The sequence below is a fragment of the Ostrinia furnacalis genome, unplaced genomic scaffold (assembly GCF_004193835.3).
Source record: "Ostrinia furnacalis isolate ACB-3 unplaced genomic scaffold, ASM419383v2 OfSCF5129, whole genome shotgun sequence".
NCBI classification, from domain to species: Eukaryota; Metazoa; Arthropoda; class Insecta; order Lepidoptera; family Crambidae; genus Ostrinia; species Ostrinia furnacalis.
Genome location: NW_021135368.1, coordinates 452,864 through 480,487, shown reverse-complemented (window position 1 = coordinate 480,487; position 27,624 = coordinate 452,864). Strand labels below are relative to the sequence as shown.

The 27,624-nt window shown below is 38.9% G+C and overlaps 1 protein-coding gene across 8 annotated transcripts in view; it reads right to left on the bottom strand.

The window, feature by feature from the left end:
• The window catches only part of tay (tay bridge kinase), a 61,066-nt gene that overhangs the window by 24,923 nt on the left and 8,519 nt on the right, over positions 1-27,624 (bottom strand). For 6 of the 8 annotated variants that reach the window (XM_028315479.1, XM_028315471.1, XM_028315476.1 and 3 more), the window contains 4 exons: positions 23,587-23,709; positions 15,980-16,099; positions 15,440-15,475; positions 14,028-14,054 (listed from right to left, as the gene is read on the bottom strand). In XM_028315479.1, coding sequence (XP_028171280.1) covers positions 14,028-14,054; positions 15,440-15,475; positions 15,980-16,099; positions 23,587-23,709 — 306 coding nt within the window. Of the gene's footprint in view, positions 1-14,027; positions 14,055-15,439; positions 15,476-15,979; positions 16,100-23,586; positions 23,710-27,624 lie in introns of those variants that run through there. The other 2 variants (XM_028315475.1, XM_028315478.1) reach the window with 2 other exon arrangements.

Genomic DNA, 27,624 nt, shown 5'->3' with positions numbered 1-27,624 from the left:
ATTTGTGTTCAGTATCAGTAATATAGTAACCTCTGTAAATATGGCAAGAATGCAAAGTAACACCCTGTATATTAGTAAAATAAAACCGGCATTTAGGCCACAGTATAAATAAATCGAATTGTGAATCAGCCTGCTGTGTACTGACAACTGATGTGTGAATACACGTAACGCAGTCAATACAATACAGAGTAGAGAAAACAATTAGCGGCAACACTTAATTATGTAGGTTAATTGCATTCCGGCTCGTGTTGTTTTTGTTTATTTATCAGTTGCTTGTATCATCGGCGCGTTCCGGGCTGACATCAAAGGGTGGCCGGTGACGAGCGCGCCCACGAGCCACGAGCCAGGTGGACAGGTCTCGACATTCCGCGGCATGTGCGCACACTTTGCCAACAATCCTGTTCCTACCACGACCAAACTACTTGCTGACATGCGATTTATCTGTCACATGTCACGCGCTGGTTGCATTAAATCTCTAACGCGTCACATTTTTACAGTAGAAAGTCATAAACATTGCAAAGACAAGATGTCAAACATTTGGCACGCATTTATGCAATTGACTTTTCGTATTCCGACACTTGTAGCGAGCGGACGTGTCATCATCATGCCATCTGTTTCCAAATATCAACTCGCATAGGTTGTTAACTTGAAACTCACGGCAACAAAGCGATATTACATAAGTGGATTCGGTCAAAGAGGCAGAGTTTCGACGCGAGCTTTGTGCATGAAATTGAATTGCGCGTCATACATAACGCATTCCGTGCTCTCAAAGGGAGTGTAATAGCGATCTGTCGGCTCCATTTAAAATGTATCCGTGCAAATCTGCGCTAAGCACGCGGTCGCATCGCACGATTCGCGCAAGAGCGTCGCGCGGTTGCGGTGCGATTNGCATACCCTAGGTGCGATGCGCAGCGGCCGCAGCCAGCGTTCGTGTCGCAAATCGCGCGCCCATCCACTCGTGTCGCACGGCGCGACTTGGTTGTTTGCCAGCCGCTTTGTTTTATCGCTCTCGCAAACTATTTGGCATCTAAACAATGTTTTCATTTAATGATACAGAAAAATCACACCAGATATTTCAATGTGTCATCGCTAACTGTTTTAAGTGGTGATTAGCAATAGTTTATAAATGTAGGCAAAATACTAGTAGACAGCAGTTTTTATGACTGAGCTTTGAAATGTAGGAAAAGAAACATATTAATTCAAATCAAATAAATATCAGCATTTTATTTATTCGACTAATAAACTTGTAGAGTATGCTACAAGCACGATAAAAAGTAGAGTTTATAATCAAAGATAAACAAAAGTGAGCGTCATAATAAGCCATAATTAATTACAAGTTGTTCGGGGAGCTGCCGACACGACTACCGGCAACTTGTATTTTATCTACATCGTATTTTAAACTCTCGCCCTCGAGCATGTCGGAGGTCTGTCCATCGGAACATGTGCTACTGCTTCTCGTCTTTTTGGATGAGCATTATTTATCCTATGGGATCACAATACTTTGCTTATTTGAGGATTTAGAGAGGAAATACAAACTCTATGGTGATTTATCTGGATACTCAAGCGTTTTGGTAAATGAGGATGCCAATTTTTTTCAAATTTTTTAACATTCTATTAAAAACAACAACAGCCTATTGTCTAATAGGCAATAAGACCCAGTAGGCAGCAATTTACCTTGGTTGTTATATGATTGGTTAAGTTGGAAACCCATGCCCTTAGAAACTATAGAGAGCAAAAATCAAGTAGAAAGTGGTTGTTGTCATCGTCATCAACTTAGATTTGACTATTACATACCTAATTCCGTTAATAAAAATAACGTCATAAAAAACGAGCAACAAACCGAAAAAGATAAAGAGGGAACGTAATAAAAACACTGCAATTTTAGGGGTATTTTGTCGAGGTTATATCCATAAAGCGAGTGGAGTGGGGTGGGTTACCACCCCTGCCTGCGGCGGAAAGTAATGAATAAACTCGACCGGGAATTTCTACCTATTTTATTTAATTTCACAATGAAAATGATCATGCCCATCTTTTAACACTTAGTGAACTTGATTTATTGAATTCATTAATTTGCCTTTTGTTTGCAGACTTTATGGTTAATGTTATTATGATTTCTGTTAACACAGGTGCTAATTAAACTGGTGTGTGACAGTGTATTATGAAAGTTTAATTTCATTATGTTCAGACTTCAGTGTATCGTAAACCTAAGATCACTAAACGGATAACTACTTACTACTCGTATATCAGGCGTATTAAAAGAGGTTTTGATAATAATAATGATAATATAATACAATCCCCTTAAATACTTCTATGCCAGTGTTTATTTGCTTTTTATTCAAAGCATACAAAAGACACACGGTCTGAAAATAATCTGTTTCCTGAAACGAATAAATAACGTAAAGCTATATTGTACCTACTCAATCTCTAAAAGAATGAAGCGGAAAATATTCACACATAAAGTAAATCTGAGCTCTGAAAATATTTCCGAGCAACATGAGAGCTGTAAAGCGCTGTAGAACAAAGGTATTAAAGCGAATTTTCGAGCTCTCTCGCTAGGAATACAGGGAAAGCGACGCAACGGTACCGCTAACTCATTTTGTTTGCTCCCTGTATAAAAATGTAGTTTGTTTCTGAGCGTTTGTCGAGGGCGCCGACTTTGGTTCGCGTTATTACTACGTTTCTCACAATGGCCGTTGCTTGTGCCGAATAATCAAACAAATTGCTCTGTTTATGCGACTTAGGACTTTATTTATTTACACACTGAATAGGATTTGTCGGTTTCATTATTCTGTAGTCGCAAATGGAACGATGATTCTAAATTGTTAAGTAAGATGATTTCGGAGGGAAGCGGTATATTTCAGTTTAGGGGTTTCTTTTGATAAAAGTGGTGGAAGAGTTTTTAAGATTTAGATGTAATTTCCATCAGTGCATCAGCTTAGTAGAGTACGGAGCAAATCAAGATTCATGTTTTATTATTCATAAGCTTCTTGATATAAAAAGATCGCTTATTCAAATTTAAGAGCTTTCATGATTTGAAACAAGCAATTTTCTCTGTTTTACAGTGCCTTTTTCACAGTCGAGTAGAAGGCAGGGACCGAGGATAGATAGTCGCTAACGGATCGCTTGTTCGAAAATAAATTTACATAGTAACGTGAGTCTAAAATAGAGGGGAAACTAAGCGAAACGACCAAGAGCAATGAGGCGATGCATAAAGTCGCTGCGAGACGAAGTATAAAACAACAAAGTGGTCGACGCATCTCTCGCGGGTATAAAGAGGGGAATAATCCAACACGACGAACGCTAAAGTGCCGTAGAATAGTACTTTAGGGTCCATATAAAATAATGATCTGTCTTCTTACACGTTATTCGCGTACAGTTTACGAGCAGTCATAAAACAAAATTAGAAACAGACATGGAGTTGTTAATAGCTATTTAATTTGACGAAACAGTAAACCAAATAGTAATCGGATTAGAAACATGTTGTGGATTAACAATTTGGTGGCGACAAATTGCCTTAAATGGCAGTTGTGTTCGTAGGCGTAGGTGTCGGAGGAGATGGGAGCGATAGCGGCGTGTCAGCATCGATAAGGAAAGTTATTTATCGCCACACTCAAAGAAAAAGCCCAGGTTTAATTTACCGACATTTACGGATACCGAAGTGAGGATTGACGCACATAATTCAGTTACAATTAATTTGTACAATTTTGATGAAATAAATAAACAGTAAGCTAAGAACGCTGACGATGAATTTTCTCGGTATTCCTGAAGTTATCCGAAATGAAGTAATCGGTATAGCAAAAGGCAAGTGAGACAGTCAGTCTTAGGACATCCTCTGGATTGGAAATATACCCAAGGTTTGCCGGTAGCAGCAGTTGGAATAGCTGAGGATCAGACTAATTCACGTACATTTAGGGTGGCCCATCTCCAGAAGTGCTCTAAGGTACTGTAATAGTTAATATTTCAAATTCAGTTATTCAGATACGCACTTTAAAATTATGAAAAGGTAGGTATAAAATGGCTAGCACATTACAGCAAGGACACCTTAATTGAGATTATAGATATGGAAAGTAGACAGGTAACCCGCTCGCTTAATATATTCGATAATTCGATACACAAGGTGGCGATGTAAGCGATAGGCTCCGGTTCAATAGCAGTACGGCAAAAAGATAAACATGAGAAGGGGACAAAAACCTCTTCAATGAGCTCGCGGGAATGTTCTCCGCCGATATTACATGATCGCTTGCGCCTCCAGAACCGGTTCCGCTCGCTCCGATATCCATTAAAAGCCCATTTTAATATCTTTATGCATTTTCGACAACTAATTGAATTAGATCAACCGCTCTGGTTATGATCTTTACGATATTATAGAAAATTAATTAAGGTGGACTGGGAGAGAATATCATTTAATTCCATATTATGGAATTAAGTTCGTCTTTAGTGCTCTATTCAAAGTGCAAATAAGTTTTAAATCAATAAAATGAACGTCACTAAGTGCAACTAAAGTCTAATTGAAATAAATATTCAGATAATTTTAAATTAGCCAACTTCATTTAAATTAATTAACTCACAGAATGAATTTAAATGCACCATTTTATGTGCATGTTTTACTAATCACTTCAAGCATGCAATTTAAAATGTACATAAGAAATTATGCCTTTTTATATTTGTTAACCCTGAAAACGTGTGGTTAAACGAGTTTAAAAAGCTTGAAATAGTTCTTAACTCCTTTTCCAATCACGATAGACAACATAAAAATCCGTAGCTGACCAATGTGAAATGATGGAGTAAATTATAGAGCGTGCGCAGACTGGGAAGCATTACCGGACAGATTACTTATTTATTATGACAGGAGCGAAGTGACGGCGACGGCCGAGGTGCGAGGCGTGCGCCGATAACCAATTAGAGACCGACTGGCAGACGGCTTCGGGACACTTGCGACTTTCATACGATACCGTGCTTTATTTACACAGCCTATTATTACGACGAGTTAAGCCGCCATTAACAGCTAGTCAGCCCTGTAGCCAAGACTGAAACCGTTTACTTTTTACTAGATTCTGCCAGTTAAGGAGCGGGACTATAATTACTGAATGCATTTATTGCACTTACTTCAACGGACGATTGTTATTTAGTTAGACGATTTTATGATTGCGTGTCTAAGAAGTATGCATCATAAACTTTACGGTAATATAATAATATGTAATTATTTGAAAGTTGTAATGTAATGATTTAATCGATGTTACTGATTTTATTTATAGAATGTTAGTCTAACTAGATTTAGACTACAAAATATTGATAAATAAAACATGACCGTATCACATAAATATACAACGAAAAATACGGATTATGAGCAAATTGTACAGAATGGTAAAAATATTTTTACATGGATTCGTATAACTAGCTCTATGTTTAATAAGCCAGTAAATAGATATCTATCATAGCGCAGTAGTGTTAAATATTTATAACAACAATAAAATTAAATCAGCTTCTTTTTAAAGCAGCCGGTTAGCGTCAGTATCGGCAGATTAAATAAGGCAAGATAATCACATCGTAGTGTGCAATTAATGGGCAAGTTCAAAGAGCTCCCGAAACCACACGCTCCACCGAGTCCGTCTTACACTTTGCGGGTTGAATGCGGAACGACTCAAGCGGTGTACTCAAACACCTGTCAACTCCCTCACTGCGGGTCGCCTAACTTAGATTACTTTATAATAATCCCCTGCAATTTCACTCCAGACGGAATATATAAATTGGTTGTTGTCGCAAGGTCCGCGAATAATTAATGACACCAGAGCGGTAGAAGTTACGGAATGGCAGATAATTATTTAGTATGGTTGAATTGCTTATAAATAAAGCTGCATAATTTGTCAACAATACAATAATAAGATACCACACACAAGTACCCAATCATTGTATCGTTTTAATAAAAAGGCAACAAAAACAGCCAAACAAAACCTTTTCAAATCTTTGTTAATGCTACTTAAAATCAAACTTCGACAACAGGCACCCGTACACAAAAGAAAAAACAAACATTACAGAACAGATCCTTTTACGTTTAACAAGCAACCGAAACCGACCCTTGTTCGTGATCACAAACCTGAGAGTGAATAAAACCTTTTTGCTAATAGGAAAACGTGCAATGATACTCGAGGCAATCGAAACTAAGAAAGAGGCAATCGGAAGTCGAGAAGTAATCAGTGAGGGACGGCACGCTCGCCAACAACTTTGCACTAACACCTGCTCGGGTGGCGGGTGCTGCCCACAAAACCTCAACTTGTTGTTCAACTATCCGGATGGTAAATAAATACCATACGTTCAAGTTTGAACAAAGTTGTTTATACAAACATGTAATGAGTCTGGTTAAGAACACGAGTTAGTTTTGAAGCTCTCGAATAAGTAGAGCAATGCCTTATTGACTCTAATTCAGCGCGGTCCAGTCAGATTAGTATAAAAAGCGGTCCATTCCTTCTCCGGAACAGAGATCGTCCGACGGAGCATTTTTTCAGTAAATGACTCGCTTGTTCCCTCGGTGAAAATGCTATTTAAGTGGCTGGAGCAAAACGAACAAAGCCTGCCGCCCGTTGGGACTTGTATAAATTATGTACGGTATGTGTATCGGTGGAATCGTGGGGTGTTCGTGTAACATTCCGGCTAACTTTGCGGGCGGCTAATTACGGGCCCGGGTCGCGCGCGCGGTCGACGACGATGTGCAAATAGCCGGCTGGCTTATCTACATATCGCGTCGCATGCGCCGCCCGCCCTCCATCATCATTACCAAACCTATTACATGCTTTAAATATTTCATATCTAATGCTGATTTAATTTATTCTATGCCCGCCTATGTCGTGATATTTCTTGCTGGATATTTTTAGTTAACATCTTTTATGAAGAAAATTATCGTTAGAGGCCCTTTTAATATTACTGTTATTTATCAAGAGGATATTAGCCGAATGAATTGAGCTGATTTTGGTTTTAAAATGTTTGTCGTAGTCCAGGGTAGGTCTAAACGGTGAGCAAATAAGGAAAAATTGCGATGGCTTATTTATTGCCTTTAAGGCGGAACAGAGTTCGCTGGGTCAGCTAGTAAAGAATAAAATTGAATATTTTTATAATAACTGTTTTTCTAAAGATAAGTGTCCTTACATGTTTTTATGCTGGTCTTATCCAAAACTTGTGATATTCGCGCAGTAGCGACAGAGTTAACTAGTAAATCAGAAGCTTCAACGTAAATGATTGACGTAAATCCTACTTGAAACAACTCCATCAATTAATATCCAAAGCCGCGTGCAATCGATCGGCTTAAGCATGGACAGGGTTTCATTTCGTAAATCCTCAAGGCATGTTGTGCACTGAGCCTGAGCTGCCACAGTGGTTAAATGCGCTCCGTATTCAAGGCACGTTGACATGCGTTTATCAGAGCGAGAGCTCAGACCGCAACCGGGCGCACTGTGCACTGACAAACGGAATCGCAGAGTGCATCCCAGTGAGCTGCTGATCCGTCGAGAGATATCTCGACCTCGGCGTCGAGTGCTAACACTCGCCCGCCTACGGATAATTACGGCCCTTTGACGTCGCGCCTTTGTCCTACACGCTGCGAAAGTGGCAACAATGTTTTTAGCTCTCACAATGTTTGTGTCATCTACAAAAAGCATAGGACTTTTGCGAGTCAAATAAACGAGAGATTATCTCGTGAATGCAACGGAAGCATTCTTCTTTAAATGGAGCTGTGGACCATTCTGCTATCCTGTCCCGGTTCGTAAGACTAAATATTTCACTTAAAGGACACAAACAGCTAAATATCTCGTAAACAATAAGCTGAAGTTGTAAGCGTGTGTGTTTAAGGTTCAGTTTGCATCGTGGCGTGTTAGGTTTTATGCGAGTCAAGCCGGTTAGAGTAGAGCTCAAGAGTGGAGTAATACGAATCTCCGTAGAAGTTTGCAAGCGGGTAAGCCTGCGGGCGACGACGGGATGACGGGAGGAGGCGCGGCGGGCGGAGACGATCCCGTCCTCTTGTTATTACACCCTCTCACCTACGCAAGGAGTTTCAGCTCCGAGCCGTACTGTCGCACAAGATTAAGACGCTCCTCGCTTTGCTGTTAACGCTCTGGTTTCCGTTCTACTCGCTCTAAAAAGCGTTAAGTACGTCCTTGACTTTTTACTACAGCAATCCAGTACTTATCGTGGCGCTCAATTTGATATTAAACCACTCCGAGCAAATGAAATATTACAGTTTTTGTGGTGGATGGATCATTCAAATTTTTGTATTAGTTTTATAAAAAAGAAAATGCATTGACTTCTTTTAAATAGAGCTGCAAGACAGCTTTATTAGTAGTACATTCTTAGTTATGTTTGAACATAAACAAAGAAAAAACCTAGAGCAAAGCAGAGCAGTTTACGTCTTTCATCCGATTTAATATTTGGAAGTTTGAAGAAATGTTTGGATTGTATGCTCGTTCACTCACGCCTGAACTGTTCAATTTATTTTGCTGGAACTGAAAATTCCACGTTTTCGGAAATCCCTCTTTTGAAAAGTTTTATGGCTAATTCCATTTTACGTGGAAGCGGCCCGAAAGCTCTCCAGCCATGAAATTCGTGAAAAATATATTGGTTTCCGCCAAATAAATAATATTAAACGCTAATTTTCAGATCTTCAGATTAACTGTAAAATATTTAAAGGTTAACGGGCTTTTGAAAGCTCCAAGAATCACAAAGCTCATAATAATTTGTAAAACACAATTTTCAGATTATTATGACTATCAACTGATAAAGTTTTATTATTCGTAACAAAACAGAGTGCCACAATAACTCAATCCCTAACTTAGTAAATCAAACATTCACGTAAAGCAACCACACGACACCGCAACAAAAAGACAAAGTGTCAAAAGGCAAAAGGATACCGTAATCGTTTATTTCACGTTGTTACATTTCACCACTTCGGTTATAAATAAAAGTGCCGAAGAAAAGCCAGATAAGACGGCGGAGAAATAAGTTTAACCGAACGGGAGAAAGCATTATCATTGGCTGCGAGCGAGGAACAAAAGAAAATGGTGGAGAGCGAGCGTACGAGAGTACTTTATAGGCGCGTAAATATGTTTTATATCCCTCTACTGTCTGTTATACACTGGCGTGCCGCCGCGGCCCCATCCCCGCGCCCGGCGCCACCCGCCAAGAGGGTTGCCTCGCTCTCGGAAATGCCGAGCTTTAATAAAACATATATTTTTCCGAGCGAGGAAAATACTGGGGAAACTCGCAATTTGTTCTTTCACTTTATGCTCGTTTACAAGACAAAAGTGGAACATTCCAGAAACATTATGTTAATCACGTAGTTATGTTAGTTTATTATAATTGTTCATATCTACTTGTGGTTTATGGGATGCTTAGGTAAACCAAAACAAGTTGTACGACGATACCGTAGCAGTTAGCGCCAACAGTATTGGATTAAAGCGCTAGTTAGTAGGTGCGAGAAGTCATAAAGCGTGTCGTGGGAGGGTTTACGCGGTTGATCGGTGGAGCTGTGACATTGTAGTAGTTAATGGTGTTGCGGTGTCCCTTATCTTGCGTGCCGCAGCGTCGTGGCCCGTGGGTGCGAGCGATTTATTGCGGTTCACGTGGGTACGCTATACCACACACTCGACCCTCTGACTTTAACGCTAATTATTATACCCTCTTAACTTGTACAATAATACAAACAACGCATCTATGTCTACGTCGTTATCCTTTGGGTAATCATTGTTATATTAAATACGAACGAAGATATAAAAGCTACTCCAAAATCGTATGAATGCTAATTTAACTTTTATCCAAATAAGATTTTTTCATTTGAAAGAAATGAAACAAAAAGAATACCATTCCGAGAAATAAGCCAACACCGAAAGATGATAAAATAGAAGTAGCGATTAAGATAATGTTGAAAACAAATTTATATTCCGATTCCGTGAAGTAGATTAAATTATTTTCTTGTTGCTTTCGAAACGAGTTCTATAAAGAGTCGTAAGCGCCAGTGGAGTGAGAGGGTGCTACGGGAAAATTAGTGCGTGTTTGAGAGAGAAGAAATACTTCCACCGCGGCGCGGCCGACAGACTCCGTGCCATAAAATATTACGCCAAACGAAAGAAGCTCTTTCAATTAACCGAGGCAGGTTTACGTAAGGTAAACCTTGCCAAGCAAGAGGCGCCCGACATTGCAGCTTTGGAAAATATTTTAGCCGAGGTTGTAATTTTTCTTGTTAGTACTGACACTACATTTTTAAAATTTCAATCTTTTATTTCATTTTGTATCCCTTTTATGTAGAGAAGAATTGTTTGTGAATAAAATGATATTTGCTTCTGTAATGTTGTTGATTTTTTTTTACAATGTTCGACATAAAATTGTGTGTAGCACTAGCCGGTGTTGATAGGGGCTTGGCACCCGATCAGTATTCATGAGCTTATTAATGTGCCGCGAGGAGCCTCCCCCTAACCCTGGGCGCCGAATGCGCACAGATTGTGCTCCCGCCGCCCCCGCTCTAATCGACCAGAAGTGATATGCCTACCAGATGAATGATGATGAGCATTTACACACAACCTTCAATCCGGGTCAAATATCGAAAAATATGCTTAATCGGACAGATTTATCTAGAATATACCCGCCATGTTATTACCCACACAGTCAGATGGTAGAGTCAGTTCTATACTACGAATTATCTCAAGCGAAGAAAAATCACATGTCAAGCGTTTAAAAGTCACCAAGCCCCGAAGCTTTTAGCATTTTAAAAAGCTCTTGAAAATATATACGTGTTTACTAATGCGTGTTTACGCAGGAAAAATGCGCGATAAAGTTATGGCGTCGAGAGAGCTTAAAGCGAGGTGTTATAATGACGCGTGCGCTGTTATCGCGGCGAGTCCAATAAATAACGTGGGCATGCTAGTTGCACTCGCCGTAAGCTGCGAGTTACGAGTGCGCTTCCCGGGCCTCGGACAGAATGCGGCTGCGGTAAGGGTTACCGTTTGGATGTTTATCATTTTTGTTTGCATGCAGCCTGTTACAAAAGCAGCGTTGTACTAAAATAGAACTAGCTGAACAAGTTAAGTTTTTACATAATATAGTAAGACCAAATTGTGGGCTGAACAGAGAAAAGCAGTCTTTGTGTANCGATTTAATCAATTTTTGTGTTTAATTCTACTGGCCTAGTAGGCAGGTTCCACAAACTTCGTAGACGGCTTTTAAAATTGAGTACAGATTGAAATGCTTGTGCAAATATTATGCCAGCGAATACTAAAATTTACTTAGAAGATAGCCCTACTCAGGGGTGGGACGTTTGAGTGGCTGCATTGCCAGTTGCTGACTCCCGTTACTGCTAAGCTAATAACAGAGTTTACTGTGCCCGGGAAGTTTGCCGAGATTCATGTTTTACTATTCATAAACACCACTGTTTTCAGAGTGCCACATCAATGCAATATGCAAAAGACGGTTCGTGCTTAATTTGCATAAACAAATCTTACGGAAATGACAAAGTATTACACTATTTCCGGCACCAATTTTGGTTTGTGAAGCTCTGAAAAAAACGGTGACATTTAACATTGAATAGTAAGTAAGAATATGTACAAGTTTTCAGACACAAATACTAAAGTAACTTATCACAAATGCAAAAAATGACTGATGTTTTGGTTATTATGGTAAGTAATCCAATGTGAAACACGCCAGGTTGACGTTGTCAAGTGCAGTGCAACGGAAGCGTCTACGTAATTAGCCGAAAGCGACCGGATTTGCATATCAAAGTGGAGGCATAATTGAACCCGGAGTGCAAATAGCCCAAGTGGAATAGGATCGAGTTAGTGTAGCGCTCTCTGAATGTAGCGAGCTGTAGCTCACACGTTTGCACTTTAAAGGATATTACGAACGTAGTACACTGACGAGTGACGATCAAAAGAGCAATTCACTGACTTTCGACAGCTGGAAAATATCGTCGAAAACTATGCAGAGGCAATGCAAGTGATCTTGTTTAACGGCGAAATACGTGTAGGTGAAATTCCTTGGGAGTTTAAATTATCTCTAACAAGTCAGGATTGCCCGCTTCCGCTCAACTCTAGGTAGTTGCGAATCGCTCAGCGCCTCTCGCCAAGCTCTCCCGGAGTAATTTAATTAATCGACTACGGTATAACAGCGGAGCTGAGACTGATTTCCTCCTCAGATATCCATTTACTGGCATTATTGTGCTACTCAACTTCTAATTCAATTATATTTAAGGATCAATGTTCTATTAAACATTTGTAAATTTATCAAACTACAGAGGCGTGTAGCGGTGTACAAACGGGATAACATTTCGGGGAAAACCTAAACAATATTGTTATAACATTATCACCATTATTATTTCAAGTCACCGACAGAACCGACATGGTAATTAAAATAAGCGTAAGCATATCCAAAGCGCCTAACGATACAGAATTACCATTATATTAACGTGTTTATCATCAAAGACGCCTCTAATCTCGTTTAGCTGTCTGATCTTTGGTTTTGGTACTAACGCGTGAAATGTAAAATTATTGCGGAGTTTATCGCGATTTCCCACGAGATGCGAGGCACAATTTCCTTATCCATAGCGAGTAAGGTAAAAGCATTTACATACGAAAACTTTGACGTCTGAAACTCATTTAAAATCTGGTATTCCATTCAACATTGCGGGATGGATTGCTTAATAAAATACTTTTATACTTAAACGTTTTCTCGGCGGGGAGAAATTGTGAGATAGAGGGTGGGGTGTTTCAGACGGAGTCGGCAGCGAAGCGGCCAGATAATTAGATTAAGGGGAACGTGGACGAGCTCGGGTTGCGGGTGCTCCCGAACAATGCTATCAGTCTTTAAAGCTTTTGGATTTGCACGACTGCTGCCAGTGATTGTACTCAAGTTTGCTTAAGACTGCACTTTTATCACTTCTTATTAATACTCTATCATCTCTTTATAGTGAGGGCACTTATTTCAATTACTAGAACTTGTAAGTGTAGCTAGTTATTTACATAATGAGTACTGTGACATATACGGTAAGAAAATCATCTAGGTTTAGCGTCGACTTTCAAGTTGTTAGGCACGGCAAAGGCGGTGTAATGTATTTAATTACGGGCACTTGCAGACTGCGCCAATCTAGTAATTAAGGAACAGAGGGGCAGCGCGTAATCAGAGCTCTTTGCTGCACGCGCCAGAGCGCTGCAAGCTCAACTCCGGCGGCTTTTGACTCGCATTTCACAACCTGTTGACGAGTTAGTTAAGCCCCCCTCCAGCGTGTACAGTCCGAGCACAAAGAGACTCCTATTCGTACACTTCAACCGTGTTCATTTTATCTCTAGCTAAATCCATATTAAACCAGCAGTTGCCTTTTGTAACAAATATTAGTTTTAAAAATCCGAGGCTCATAATAATCGGAATAAAAAATATGATATAAAGAATACTCACTGAGAATAATTAAATAACTCTACATGAAAGTTAATGATTATTTGCGATGTATAAGTTATACATTACCTACATAAAATGAACAACCATTCGTTAGGAATCAGTAAATTACTAAGCGTATTCAGCAGCAATACAATAAATAGCAATAAACGAGGCAGATGCCCGTAGATAATAGATCCGTTTAATGAACGTTTCGAGCTGTTAAGCGCACGGGCAGATACAATCCAATTAGAGATAGACTAGGCTAACTAAACAATTTGTAAACAGGTGCGGAGGACAGCGCGTCTCCCCCGCGAGATTAATCACTGCGACTGCGAGCTAGTCCGGTCGGTAATAAACCGGGAACGAACAACTTCGCCACTTACATTACACGGACATTTATTTCCAACGCTCTGTTTCAACTTTTCCAACTCACAAAGAGCCGAGGAGTCGGGGACTGGCTTTAATTAATTTACGCGAATCGTATATCGTGTGGGAAACATACCGCTGATATTAGAGATTGAAGAATTTTGCACTTTGAACTTGTATATTTTTGAACTTATGACGCAAATCTTTAAACAATGCCTGCATGAGAAGCAAAGTAATACTAATTTGATAAAAATACTTGCCTTATCGTCGTCGCCTTCACTATCACACTGCAAAAGAAGAAAGCCACAGATTAATTAAATTGAACACATTCGATAAAAATGGTAAGTATAAGTATTTGCATCATCATTTGCATGCAATTAACTACGATGAATAAATCGCTAAAATGTTAGATCTGTATAATGTTATTATTGTTTCTAGTGATAATGCAAGTTGATAAATTAATGGGCCCACACCGGGTGAAGCAAAATTCATGTAATTCCAAGCTTTTGAACGACTACTTGTATCATACTTTTTAAATGTTTTATATGCTCATAAAGTACGACCGACAGATGTCGCATGCTCAGTTTCAAAGGCCGATTATTTTCGAACTGAGTCAGATCAAAGATAAATGTTTATTATTTTATAATGCCGAAAAATTAGACAAGTAGAAGAATCGCAATATGTAATTGTAAAATACTATTCACATCCGTCTTAAGTCTTTGTTATTAATTATGTGGACTGACTTCTGTCGTGTTATAATTATACGTTGATTTGTGTTCATATATTTTTATTACTGCTGTAAAATTACAAGAGATTTAGCAAGACAAATTAATAAAAATGCATTCAACTGTACACCAATCTCGAATTCTTACAGGTAAAGTGTATTTTAAAAAAATGTCTGAATTATGTTCTTCGCACGAATAGATTTTAGATTTCATCGACTTAATTAAAAACATAATTAGTTTAAACTATCTATACAATAGACAAACAATTTGAAATATGTAGGTAAATAATAAGTAATAAATGGAATACCGCTTACTGCAAATTTTGAAAACTAACATGAGGTCCAAGTTGTAATAAAGAAATACTCTTCTTATCACACCGAAAAAACTGACATGATAAGGAGAGATAAACATACACAGGAAAGTAATTTGTTCATATCAAATATGCTCATGGATAAAACATTATAATACCGTAAACAATCTAAAGCAATGTCCAATTCATGTGGGAGAAAAAGACTATCATCGTATCATAAATCGACGAATACGTTACAAGATATTTACGAGGCAAGTTCGCGCCGAGGGAAACAACAAGGGATCCGGCTGAGATATTACAATTTCAAATAAATACAGAACATGAAGTATTCAGGGCGGGCTCAGGTAATTTTATGTAGTACGGAGCGGCACCGCCTCGACAAATCTCGTGATTTAGCTGCGATACGCGCCGAATATCGAACAGGGTCTGTGTGTTTCGTGATCAGAGTAAATTTGCACACGGTAATCGAAAATTATAGCCATTACACAAATCACCTATAGACAGTTATAATGTTAATATGAAGAATAAACAAAATCCGGGCCATGCAGTGCCTGACGTTCAAGAGAGAGTAAGCGGTCGTGGGAGACATGCCGGAGGAAGTCGCACTCTAGACAAGGACAACAATGAGTATACTCACGATATAGCCTTTTCCGGAACTACAGCGGCTACTGGCCTGTAGGCAGGAGAGAGAAAGCGAACACATGAGTGGAGTGACTAGGGAGGTGAAGACTATCCCGCCTTGCCCTCGAGTCAAGATTTGTTTTGTAAGTAAACAAACATTATATTCGAACAGATTATTATAATCTGCTTCAAATAGACCGACGGGTGAGGCGGGAAAAGTAGCAACGAAATAGAAGACAACATTCTTGCGCGTTGTTTTTCTATCTAACAACCATTACAAATAAATACAACATTAAGTGACATTTTAACACATGCACCTCAGTGTGTCAGGGATTGGGGTATGACATAACATTGATTTTTTTTTAAATGAATGAATACAGAAATAACTGAAAGGCAGTTTAATGCACAGTAAGTGTCAAAAAGCACATTTCGTCTTAGTTACAAACATTCGTCATCATAGGTCCAGTTAAAGCTAAAGCTTTTATTTTTGAAGAAGGGTTTGTGATAGGTGATAATACTATCGAAGAGTATGAAATAAAATGTAAGCGGCACTTACGTCGCTAAGGCGATCACGGGAAGAGTCAGGATCGCGAGGTGCGACCGAACTCCCCGTGAGCCTTTCTGATGCCCGTCCACTATCATCCGACGTGCCAGCGTCTTGAAGCAGCGTAATGCCCTACGAAAGGAAATAAATACACCATTATTTAGTAATTTTTTTACGCGAATACCTACACGTAATGTATCCAAACTCTTCGTTGTAGGTAAAGAATTGTTAGGAGCGCGTAGTGCTTACTTAAGTCAAATTCTATTGCAATAGACAAAAGATGAGAAAAAGCTTTTACACAGGGCTCCCAAAATTGAGCGGTAACTAGGATATAAGAAAACTTGATAAGACAGGCTGGGAAAGTAAGGGCGAGCGGGGCGAAAAGAGCCGACCCATAACGTAACATGCCCGGGGCCCGACAATAAAAAGAGTTTTCCATTTATCACATTTCGCGTCTATTTTACGGTAGGGTTCGAACGGAGCGCTCAAGCGGGGGAAGCGGCTGTGATGCTCAGCGATGAGCGCTCTTTGGACGGGTAAAGGAAAATAAAACGAGTATAACTTCTCTGTAAATGGATAACTCTCCCACCGCCCTCGCTCAATGAACTTCCACGTTATTATTACTTGAGAGAACTTCGCGTCCAATTTGATTTGGCATTCATTTTATGGATAATAAAAATGAATCACAAGACAAGTCAAATTTATGTGAATGATTATATCAATAATTCAACATTCAGACGTAAGAGCTATTAGGTAATCTGTGATTTAGATGTTGAAGTATCTATCATTGATGCTGTCATGAATTTTAATAACTACTTCGTACCTAGCATATTTGCTACCTAGCTAAATCCATTTTTATTAGTATGCCGCAACGTAGCACATTTTTATGGTGTGCTTTAAGTATTTTATTTACACAGGTCGAGTCTCTATTTTTAAATAATGTTTTGATAGTTTTAACATGTCGTACTTACATTGCCAAATACCGATGCATGTCTATAAAATAGAGTCTTGATTCCATTACAAAACGTGCGACTCGGCATGGCCCAACAATTTAAAAATTCCGGTCAAGTCGCTCTATGACTGGTAGGGGCCATTATTCGAAGCCAGTTTAGATTTAAATAAATGGCGTTGGTTCCGGGAGTGGTCGTCGACCGGAACCAAATCTCGAAAAGCCCTGCGATCCGCACACTTAAACAGCGATTTTATCACGCTTGCATTGAATGTTGAGCTTCTTTTAAAGTGAATTAAGTAATGTCTTTTTTTCGGGAGAGTGCCGCAGTTGTAACTCTATAAAGACACAATAACAATCCCCTGTTATGCTGTCATCATAAGTAGACGACTTGAAGAGACAATAAAAGTTGAATGCTTCCGTAACCCTCTAATAGACTACAATAAGACATACGCGTACGATTATGTCCCCGTTTCTAATAAAAGGGATCGCTTTCCGACCCTTTACATAGATAAACGAGTGGATCGGAGTCGCACATATCAATTTAATCCGTGGCGTGTAGGCGAGCAAGATCCCTCTAATCCGGCACGGGTTGTGCCGCGCAGGGTTGTAAGGCCGGATGTTACCACATAATTACTTTCGCTCATTACAGTTCGCTCCAATTATAATGGACTTTCGTGGGACTTTCTCGCCAAATACGGGACGCTTGCTAATGAGCTTTGTCCCACCGCCTAAATACATTTCAGAGGCAAACTACAAACGTCTCCGCGACGACTGGCAGTCAGATGCTAGTTGTTTTTATTAAGTTTTTTTTTAATGATTCTGTAGAAGTCATGAAATGTTTACTCATTTCAAAAGTTTTATTAAAGTTCTACATACAATTATTTTAGGCAAAAGCTGTAATTGGATTTTTATAGAACTTGATATTATCGGTGGCTATTATCATCAAATTGTTTTTTGTCACATCAGTGGCTAATATTGGGTCATCGTGGTGCATTGTGCGGGCCAGTGAATCGTTCCTTTATGACAATAGCGCTGCTGGCGGGTTGCTCGATGTCGGAGCACAGGCGGGCGGGGGCGGTCGTGCGGCGTGCCCGACTGGCGACACAACCGCTAATTGAAACAACGACCGCGGCCGAACATTACTTATTCATGAGAACTCCATATGGCAACGAAACGTGACCGACCAGATAAATCATTCAATTACATTTTTCATGAATACAGGTATACTCCATGCGAAAGAAGCTGAATATCGATACGGTGTGGAATGATAATTTTCATGCAATCAAAGACATTTATGTACCGCAATTATCTGTATATTGCAGCGCCGCGCACCGGCCAGTCTATCCGGTTAGTTTATGTTAAGATTTCAGTGTTCCTATCGCTTATTTATTTACAACCGGTGATAAATCTTACGGGAGGAGATAAGTGGCGCAATCTAGGCGATTATTTATCAGTATCGTTAGAGACGTAGATCGCGGCGAGGAGCGCGGCAGCGAGGTGGCAGACAGGGTGCGGTGGCGTTAAGTGGCGCGTTGCATAATTTATTTATGTCATGGCACGTTACTCCCTTGTTGGAAGTTGTCAGCGATGCCAGAGCCTTGTTCTAATTACTGGGCACTGAATTACTATGGTTAACATGAACCGGGAATGTGTAATTACCGAGGAGAGGTTAATTCTTCCGTTCGATGAATTTTTAAGCAGGAATGAATTTTTAAAATGATGAATTGGAGGGGTGAGCTATACCGGAATACGGATTCCAAAAATAAATGTCAGGTATTCCCGTAAACTGAGCGCATACAATCACAGTAGATCAATCTGATTCAGCTCCAACATCAAGCGACGTTAGCTCGCGGCATTTCCAAATGGAATTTCGCGACAGACCGCTCTCGGATTAATATGGTGCTGCAACGTCGAACGAATGGAACTGTGATTGAATTAACATTTCCACAGCGTACCACTGGTCACGTTCTCGTACCGATTATCAATTAGTAGGTATGCTGCCTTATGTCTCGCTTTCCTATGACCAAAAATTTTGTTTTGGTTACTAGTTCCTTAGAAGGGGCTAATTTGGGGACAGCAAAATAAAATTGTGAGTTAAACACTCTTACTAATAACCTGCACATCTTGGCATATGATATGTCTGTTTTGGCAGCTTAAAGTATCTAGTTTCCTCTTGAAGATCTTACTTTTATTAAAAACACATGCACAAATAAAAATGGAAAAAGATTTACAATTATCAAAGATGATGCAAAAATTAGTTACTACTACTTAAGTGCAACACATGGTAAACTAAGCATTATTGCATTAGTGCCTCCGTCACGACTGCATGCAGACTACATAGTTAGTACTGAGTATCAACACTACGTGTAGTAAATAATGTCATTTGCGTACCTACAAACTTCAGTTGGCTACGCTAATTTCACAACACGTATTGTAACTAAACACGATAATTTACCGGTTGTTATGCGTGAAGTTTATTATTATGAAATGCTTTTAAATAATTCTTTATTTCTTTGGAAATGTTAACAATTTTTTTCAGTTGTTTTAAAACGAAGTTACATGTACTGAAATGTGTTGTGCTAAGAACTCAAGGATTTCTTTTATCGCGGTTTTAGGATTTTCCACAGAAGCTACGAGCAAGACGTTCGACTACTTGTAGCGCCCTCTTGTATTACATGGCCGTACTGTATTACGAATAATGTAGTTTATCAACGTTTCCAATATAAATTTATTTCACCAGTCCTGATTTTATGAAGCAATTTGTCATAGTCGATTTGGTTGCACGCAAGTACGTATAGGTACCGAGCAATAAATAAAGTATTCATTACTATCAACATTGCGTTCACTTCATTTTCGTCGTAGTGAATGAATACTATTTTATAATTACAGGCAGTATTAATTAACAAATAAGTGAATTTATTCGAAACGATAGCGATTCGAAAGTTCATAATATTAATGAATTTCATTTACTGAGAACAAAGAGAATTTAATGGGAGCTGCGTATTGCTTTCATTTCAATTAGCCTACCCTCAATGAACAATATCAATAGTTCACAGAGCAGGTAACAATTTTGTACATTAATATGCAAATTGAAAATGTTCATAATTATAAACATTTAACAAAACGTAACGTACAAAGACCAAGAAGTGATGTTCACCCAGTACGTAATAATTTTACTTTTGTTGATCTCCAACAATAAATGGCAAACAAATCTACCAACAAAACACTAAGCGATATTTCAATGGGACAGGTAAAAATAAAAGACCTCGGAGGTCCGTCTGTCTGGTCACCGAGGAGGGTGGCGTTTCCCGCTCTATAGACATGTAAGTCTAGGGAGACGTAAGCAAACGGCAATATCGGCCCGAGCAGAGGAATAAAAAACATTTGGCGGCGGCAGCAGTGTCGGTTCTGTGGCGACACGCCAGCTTTTCCGCAGACACAATAAGGATGCGGCTTCTGTCGAAAGCAATCTGTGTTTACCACAACCACTTTTATAGCAAGGTAGCAATCAACGTATAAGTAAACATATTTTTTTCAACACCGTCGCCGGCGAAAATTCTATATACTGTTCTATGTAATTTTACTTTACGAAATCACAGCAAATATTAAGTCAGTTGCATGATTATTAAAATGGTTCATAATATTTGAATAGAACTCCCGAGCAGTATCTGCTTCTTGAATTAGTTGCGGTAGATGTTTGAAGCGAATTTCACCCGCTCCTGGAGACGAGGGCGTAACTTAATGATCGCGTACGGCGCACCGGGAGGCTATATTCTATTCGACGGCAAATTGAATCTGCGAAGAGCTATTAGCCGACACCGCAGTGGCGGCGGGCTCCCAGCGCGTGCCAAACGATCGTGCTCATTCCTTGCCTTATATTGTTTAAGGTGCGATTCAGTTGGTGAATGTAAGGAATCCATACCATACCGAACAAGTGCCGAACAAGAGTGGGAAGTAAGTGAACGCCACGCCTCACAGCTTTAGGTTTGATGTTAAAGCTTAGCTCTATGCTCAGTTGTGGCTCAGTGCTCACCTTTCATTTCAAACAGACTTTCGAATAACACGAGGTAACAAAGTCAAAGTCAAAATTTATTTATTTGTTTAGACTAATAAATAGTTCTTACAACAAGAATACAATTCTATCATTAAGCTTTCAAAAGATGAAAGCTCGATAGAAAACAAATTAAATTGCTTTTGAACACCAGCATCGATTTGCAATTGAGGTAGATACAAGTAAACATTGAACACATGTGCTCTTCGGTTAGACCGTTTGATATTGAAGTCGGCATAATTTATTCTTTCGTCGTCGGAGCAAGATTTTCCGCTTTATTCGAGCAGTAGGAGCGGCGGGAGGCAAATTGGATGGGATTGCGACATATCTTGGCTGGCGGCGAACTGTCGAAATGCACGGGGGAGCACAGAGGGTAAACTGCTCGCATTCCGCCAAGAGTGCTCCTTTCGCATTGGGAAGAAATGTGAACCTATTTAGAGTTGAGCGTACACTTCACAAAACAGAACTGCTCAAGCGAATAATATTATATTTTGGATATTCTTAACATCTTCCGATTTCCTTTTACGAGTTTGTGATGAGAAGAGAGATATAAAACGGGCGATAAAGTAATACAGAGGGAGGATGGTGTCATATTTTAGTGAGCAGGTGCGATCTAAAGAGAATGTTTACATAAAAGTTTTCATGTATGCTTCCTTTCGCTATCCAAATCTCAATAAAAATGAATAAGGAATGAAATCTGTTTGAAAATATTCTGTAGAATTTTCTTTAACTAATATTTGCACGCAGGCATGTGAGTGAGTTTATAAGGTTTCCGTTTTTCAATGGTTTTTCAGAGCTGAAAAAACATCGAAGCTAAAAATATCCGGCTTGAAAAAGTGAATTAATGTCAGAGGATGCCGCGCCATAGGCGACGTGTTAACCAAATAAAGCTTTCATGACGGCCAATATTGGACTGAAATCCGCTGGCCGCACACGGTCCGCCGCTCGTTTAATAATTCCGCGATGTGATAGGAAGAAGTTTATTCTTATTATTCTTATTCTTATTCTAATTTTACAATCTCCGTAATCCGATGATCCGATGAGGATAGACGTTATCTGATTTGTTAGATCGCAAAGTTATTTATAAAAGCTTGAAATTAATAAAAATCTAATTTACAACATGCTATAATTTAAATATTAACCTTGTGCATGGTGAAAAGAGGAAATTAGATTCTGAGCATGACTAGGTCAGAGCGTGCATAATGTAAATAATAAAGATATTTATGCATAAAAAATTTAGATTCATATCGCTCGAACAGAGTTCTTTCTCGGAGGAATTTTAAAGCTCTCTACGGCCATACTGAATAACAAATTGAAAATAATTGCACTAGTGTTTTGACTTGATAATTTTAAATGGGACTGTATGAAGCAGTCTGAACATTAAAATAATTCACAAATCAATCCTATAATAGGCTACGACGTCGTTTTGTAAAAACTCTTTGCGTTTAAGGTTTTGCGAAAATTTTAAAAGGCAGAGGATAAATAACGGCACCACCTCGAGTCGTGCTCTCCCGCATTTTGCTTTAATATCGCGTCGAGTGCACGCTCCGGCTATCCGCATCTCGTCCTCGCCGGCTTTGCGAGATCCGAGTGCATTGTGATTCACTTCCGTCTTACTACTTTCGCCGCAATCAAGGAGTCGTATTAAAACAACGACCCGCTTGTTCAGAATACTTCACAGTTAAGTTCTACTTTTAACTCGCTAACTATTAAAAGGACACTTGCGGAAATACTCAGTTTTGTTGTTTTAAAGTTTACAGTCAACTGTTTATACAGTTTAAGCATTCACGCAGCTAATGATCGAACTGGTATAATTGAAAATTAAATGCATTTGCGGTAAATATGTGTATGTACCAGTTCACTGATTGCGTTTAAATCCATGTTTCGCGAGAAATTATAATCCCTATAAATAATTCCAGCAATAATGATGGCCGGTACTAGGTATAATTGGTTCCATAATTAACTCTTTAAGCTCTTGTGTTTGTTAAAATGAGGGATTGATTACTTTCGTCTTTGTTCTAAAGCGGTTCATGGTTTGCGGTAAACGGCTCGAGATGAGCAAACAGTTTGATTTCACGCGTGTTGTTTTAGCAGCCTGTTCAGAGATGAGCCGAGGCGCGTTGACAACCGACTGGCAGTTTGCGTACATTTTATGCGAGAAAGCAAAGCCCGGAAGAGGTAGGTACGGCGATGGCTCACGGATTTAGACTAGCTGCATTTAGACGTGTGAGATCACCCGGCGCATTAACGTTTAGTACTGATGGAACGTGCGGTGGAACGTTTTTGTTACGCCTCCATCCAGACACGCAAATATTTACCGACTGAACATCACGACAGTCTGTTACGGGTGCTTTAAAAGCATTATTTTGGAAATATACTTAAGTACTCTTAATTCATTTTCTTCATTTTCGAGATTGGTGACAATATGCAACTTTAGGAATAACCTTATTTTCTATACAAAGGCTGAGAATGGAAAAATAACGTCTGATTTCCTTTATGTCATTGGTGATTTATTTGATAGTGTATTTTCCTGTTTTAATTACTTTTGATAGCTAACTTAATTTTCTAAAGCATGCTCTCTTAATGTGAGTGTTTGACTCATTCTACGATACTTACATGAGAGTTGACGTTGTTTGGCGGGTGTATGCGTGCCGCGTCTGCCGCCAAAGCTGCCAATGGCAGCCGAGGCTTTGTTGACAGCGCGTTGGTACGAGGTGAAGAAGCACATTTTACTGCAGCCTGTAAACAACAAAGAAATGATATTAAAATTATGCCTCAAAATGTTTTAATATCCTACTAGAGCACAGGGAATGAGATAAATTAAGATGAACATTAAACAGCTACTACAGTTACTTCACATTTAATTTAGCTGTAAACATCGCAGTTAAATGCATTTGTAAAGACCAGAGGGAATAAGCTGTTAGAAACGTGAGAAATGTCTCTACATTTTCATCCCGTCTCGAAACGATTTCTTCAGCAACACGATAATTTAGCTAAATGAACTGAGAGTGGCGGCCGACTAACTCATCTACTTCCACTATAAACTTGCTAGCATTCTAGGGTCGTTGAGAACCGCACGAATTTTCCAGTCTAAGTTTGTGATATTATGGTCCCACTTAATCATACTTAGTCCCGTCCGTTTGGCTGACTATGCATGAGACTCGAGACGCGAGAACGTACTAAGTACCTAACTAGCTTCTCGTTTAGGAGCTTTGCATGTTACGGAGCCGTAAAGAACTTGTAAACCTCGCCGACTACTTGACTAGATAAAGAAACATTCGCCAGCAATAAATAACTTCGTTGAAAGAAAGTCTTATATCAATAAATCAATCGGTAAACACTAAACAGATACAAATATTTAAAATTCAGTGAAATGTTTGTCAATTAATACTAAATAATACCACTAATTAATACTTACTTAAGCTTGTCTTTCATGTTATAATATTTATAGCGATTGAATCTTGTAAACACGCTAGAGATAAGTCGGGGATTAAGGAAACTAATTTAACTGAGTGAAGTGGTGTTACTCATGAAACTTTTTTTTTTAATAAAATACAACGAAACTTTCAAAACAAGTTTTGCACCTTATTAAATTATAACATATTACATATTTTTTTATAATGCGGATGTTAAGTTTCTTTTAAAATTGTAGTTTTAATAAATAAAATAGATTCAATTTCTTCACGGTGTCAACAATTGAAATTCTTATTACATACAATGCTCAGCAACGTAATTAATTCTATTGTATCGAGGTTTCGTTAAGTCTTGCGCACTCAAGAGACTTTAACGAGCCATTTTACGTGACAACGCCGAAATTGCGTAATCATAGGAACACAACCCTCACCCTCATCAAGTAAGTGGTGTTTAGCCGAAATAAAGAAAGAAAGAAAGAAAGAAAGAAAGAAAAAATATTTATTTGGTACTAAATGATACACATTGACATTAAAAAGTAAAATAACATTACATAATGAATAAAAAATCAGGCCTGACGTAAATGCCAACGTTTCACGCATGAGGATATTTTCTTGGTGAAACAAAAATGTAATTTACCTCAAATAGCAACACACACCTCGGAGCTTTATTCTAATAAAGCCACAGAAAAAAACCTCTTTACCTAAGTAGACGTATCTTTAATAAAGAATCATAAAAGAAAAGAAACAAATCTGATAAAAATGTAAACATGATTTAATAAGTGGTTAAGCCTGATGGATCCGGAAAATAGATTTCAACCTTTTACCCTACAATCAGTAGCCGGTTGGCTTAAAAGATCCCAATTAAATTTTAGAGGGGTGATGATAACACGTGACCACCAAGGGAGTAGCGCAAACAAGGGTCCCCACTGACACATTTTTGAATCAGTACAAAAAAATGTCCAGCGTTCGCTTGGGGCGAGGGCGCGGGGTGGCTCAACGCCCCGGGGATGAACAGGGGTGCCATTACCATAACCATTATGCGATATTCCATGCCACCGACACGGTGACTGAACTAAACGGCAGATGCTGCCGCTTGTAAGATCGTGCAATAAAAACTGATTCCGGTACCTTTGACAAATATTCAATCAGCTAAATGCTCGATTTATCAATCGATCGAGAGGGCTATCAAATAAAAGGAACTTGAACAGTTTTATGACTGGGAGGTTTCAAAAAATAAAACAAAACGATAATCACCATGCATTTTCACGAAATCGCGTTCATAAACAATAGAGTAAGTAACATGACAGTCAAGGCATATAAAGATGGAAAGCGTAATCGGAAAAGGGCAATAGATCAAGGCGAAAATGTTATTGACTAAACAAATTAGTAAGATACAATCAGGAGTTAAGTGGCCCGTGCCAGTACACGTGTTGCCGTGACCGCCGCCTAATGTGAATAAATAATAACAATAAACCATGTCCCGCGCCGCACAAGCGATAACTCACACGATTTGTAAACATTAACGACATATTAATAGACAAGAGGTGAAATAAAAGCATGCCGCTCAGGAAAGATGTTAAAAAATACAATTTTGTTCAGTATTATTCACGGAAGAACTTTGTGTGAACACGAGTTTCCGGTCTAAAATAACATGCACGCATTAAATAATTATTTGATGCGTTGCTTTTGATTACAATCGAAAGCTTTATTATTCGGATATTACAATTACAAAATTACAATTTGTTCGTCACCATCTTTTTTGATACCTTATTGTTACAATAGCATACAAACAAATACAAAACCCATTACTAAAAACAACAGAGAATATGACTGCCGAAATAAATAAAAGGAAACAACGAATAAATCACTTTCGGACTGCGACGAAAGCAAATTCTCTCGAGTTTATGTGATTTTCACCGAAGATTTATATTTATATTATATTTATACAATTCATTTCAGTCTCATAAAAAAGTTATCACGAATTCACAGAATCTGGCGAGCTATTTTTCTGCCGACGGCGCGTGGCTCGGTGGGCGGGCAGCGTCCCGTAGGAAAAAGGAAACTAATTCTAGGTGCATAACATTGTTTTGACTGTAACATGCGCCTCATTAACTTTATTGAAGGACACCACCCAACTAGATTAAGGGCAAACAAATCAATGTTGTACAATTAACAGAAAAGGCAATTATTGCTGTAGGAATGAGTCGTGACTTTAAGTGAATCGATTAACATATTATCGCGGTATAACCTCACGACGTATGTTTACAAGACGCCGTCAAATAATTAGCATCGGTCAATAACTCAGTGGGCCGCGAGGTAATAATCGTCTACCTACGCCACAAAGTGGTCACACCTCGGCGCTCGGCCCGCCGACAACGGTCGGTCATTTGGTGTAATTGCTTCACCAACAACGAATTAATCACTAATGTGACAGCATTGATACCACTATTATAAGAGTAATAACGTCATAATAGGTTGTTCAAGCAATTTGTCATTATAAGTCCACTCTATATCGCTTCAATACGGAAACATTTAATGCAGCGGCTATGTGAATCTCCGTTATTACAACGGAATGCAAGGGCATTCAATGACCTCAGTGATTCAGCAGAATCCCTTCGACTAATTTATAATCATCCAATGCTTGATTAGTATGCAATTAATGCTGTAATNTTATCAACAATAACTTACACAGAAAAATACTATGAATTTAGTTGTCATATTTTATAAACAACAACTGAATGAATTAACTGTTTCTGTTTAGCCATTGTACCTGTAGTCCTGTACTGCATTCCACATTACCTATGTTCTTTATCGTTACGCCTGTCCTATTATTTATGGAATTAACGCTCTACAGCCGGTAATGTGAGCTAAAATCCCAGTAAAGTTTGAACGAGGACGACGCGTTCCAAATTGCATTTTGTTTTTAATCTGGAGGCAGCCGCAGGCGCAGGCGTGAACTTCAATTTGCCTGAGCTGTTTAATTAACGACACGGCGGGTCATTAATTAAGTCATCAGACAAGCTAGCGAGGTTAGCGCGCTGAGGATTAGAACACTGAACTGCATAGTAATGAACGATTATCCTGCACCAAGTGATCTCAGAGCGGTTAAATTAATTTGCCTGCGCATTAATCTGACGTGATAGTATAACTGTTACTGTCATAGTTATAGCATCTCATAAATATAAATTAGTATATTGTAATATGTATTCATTCTTTAAAATATTACAGCCGTCAAGTGCTG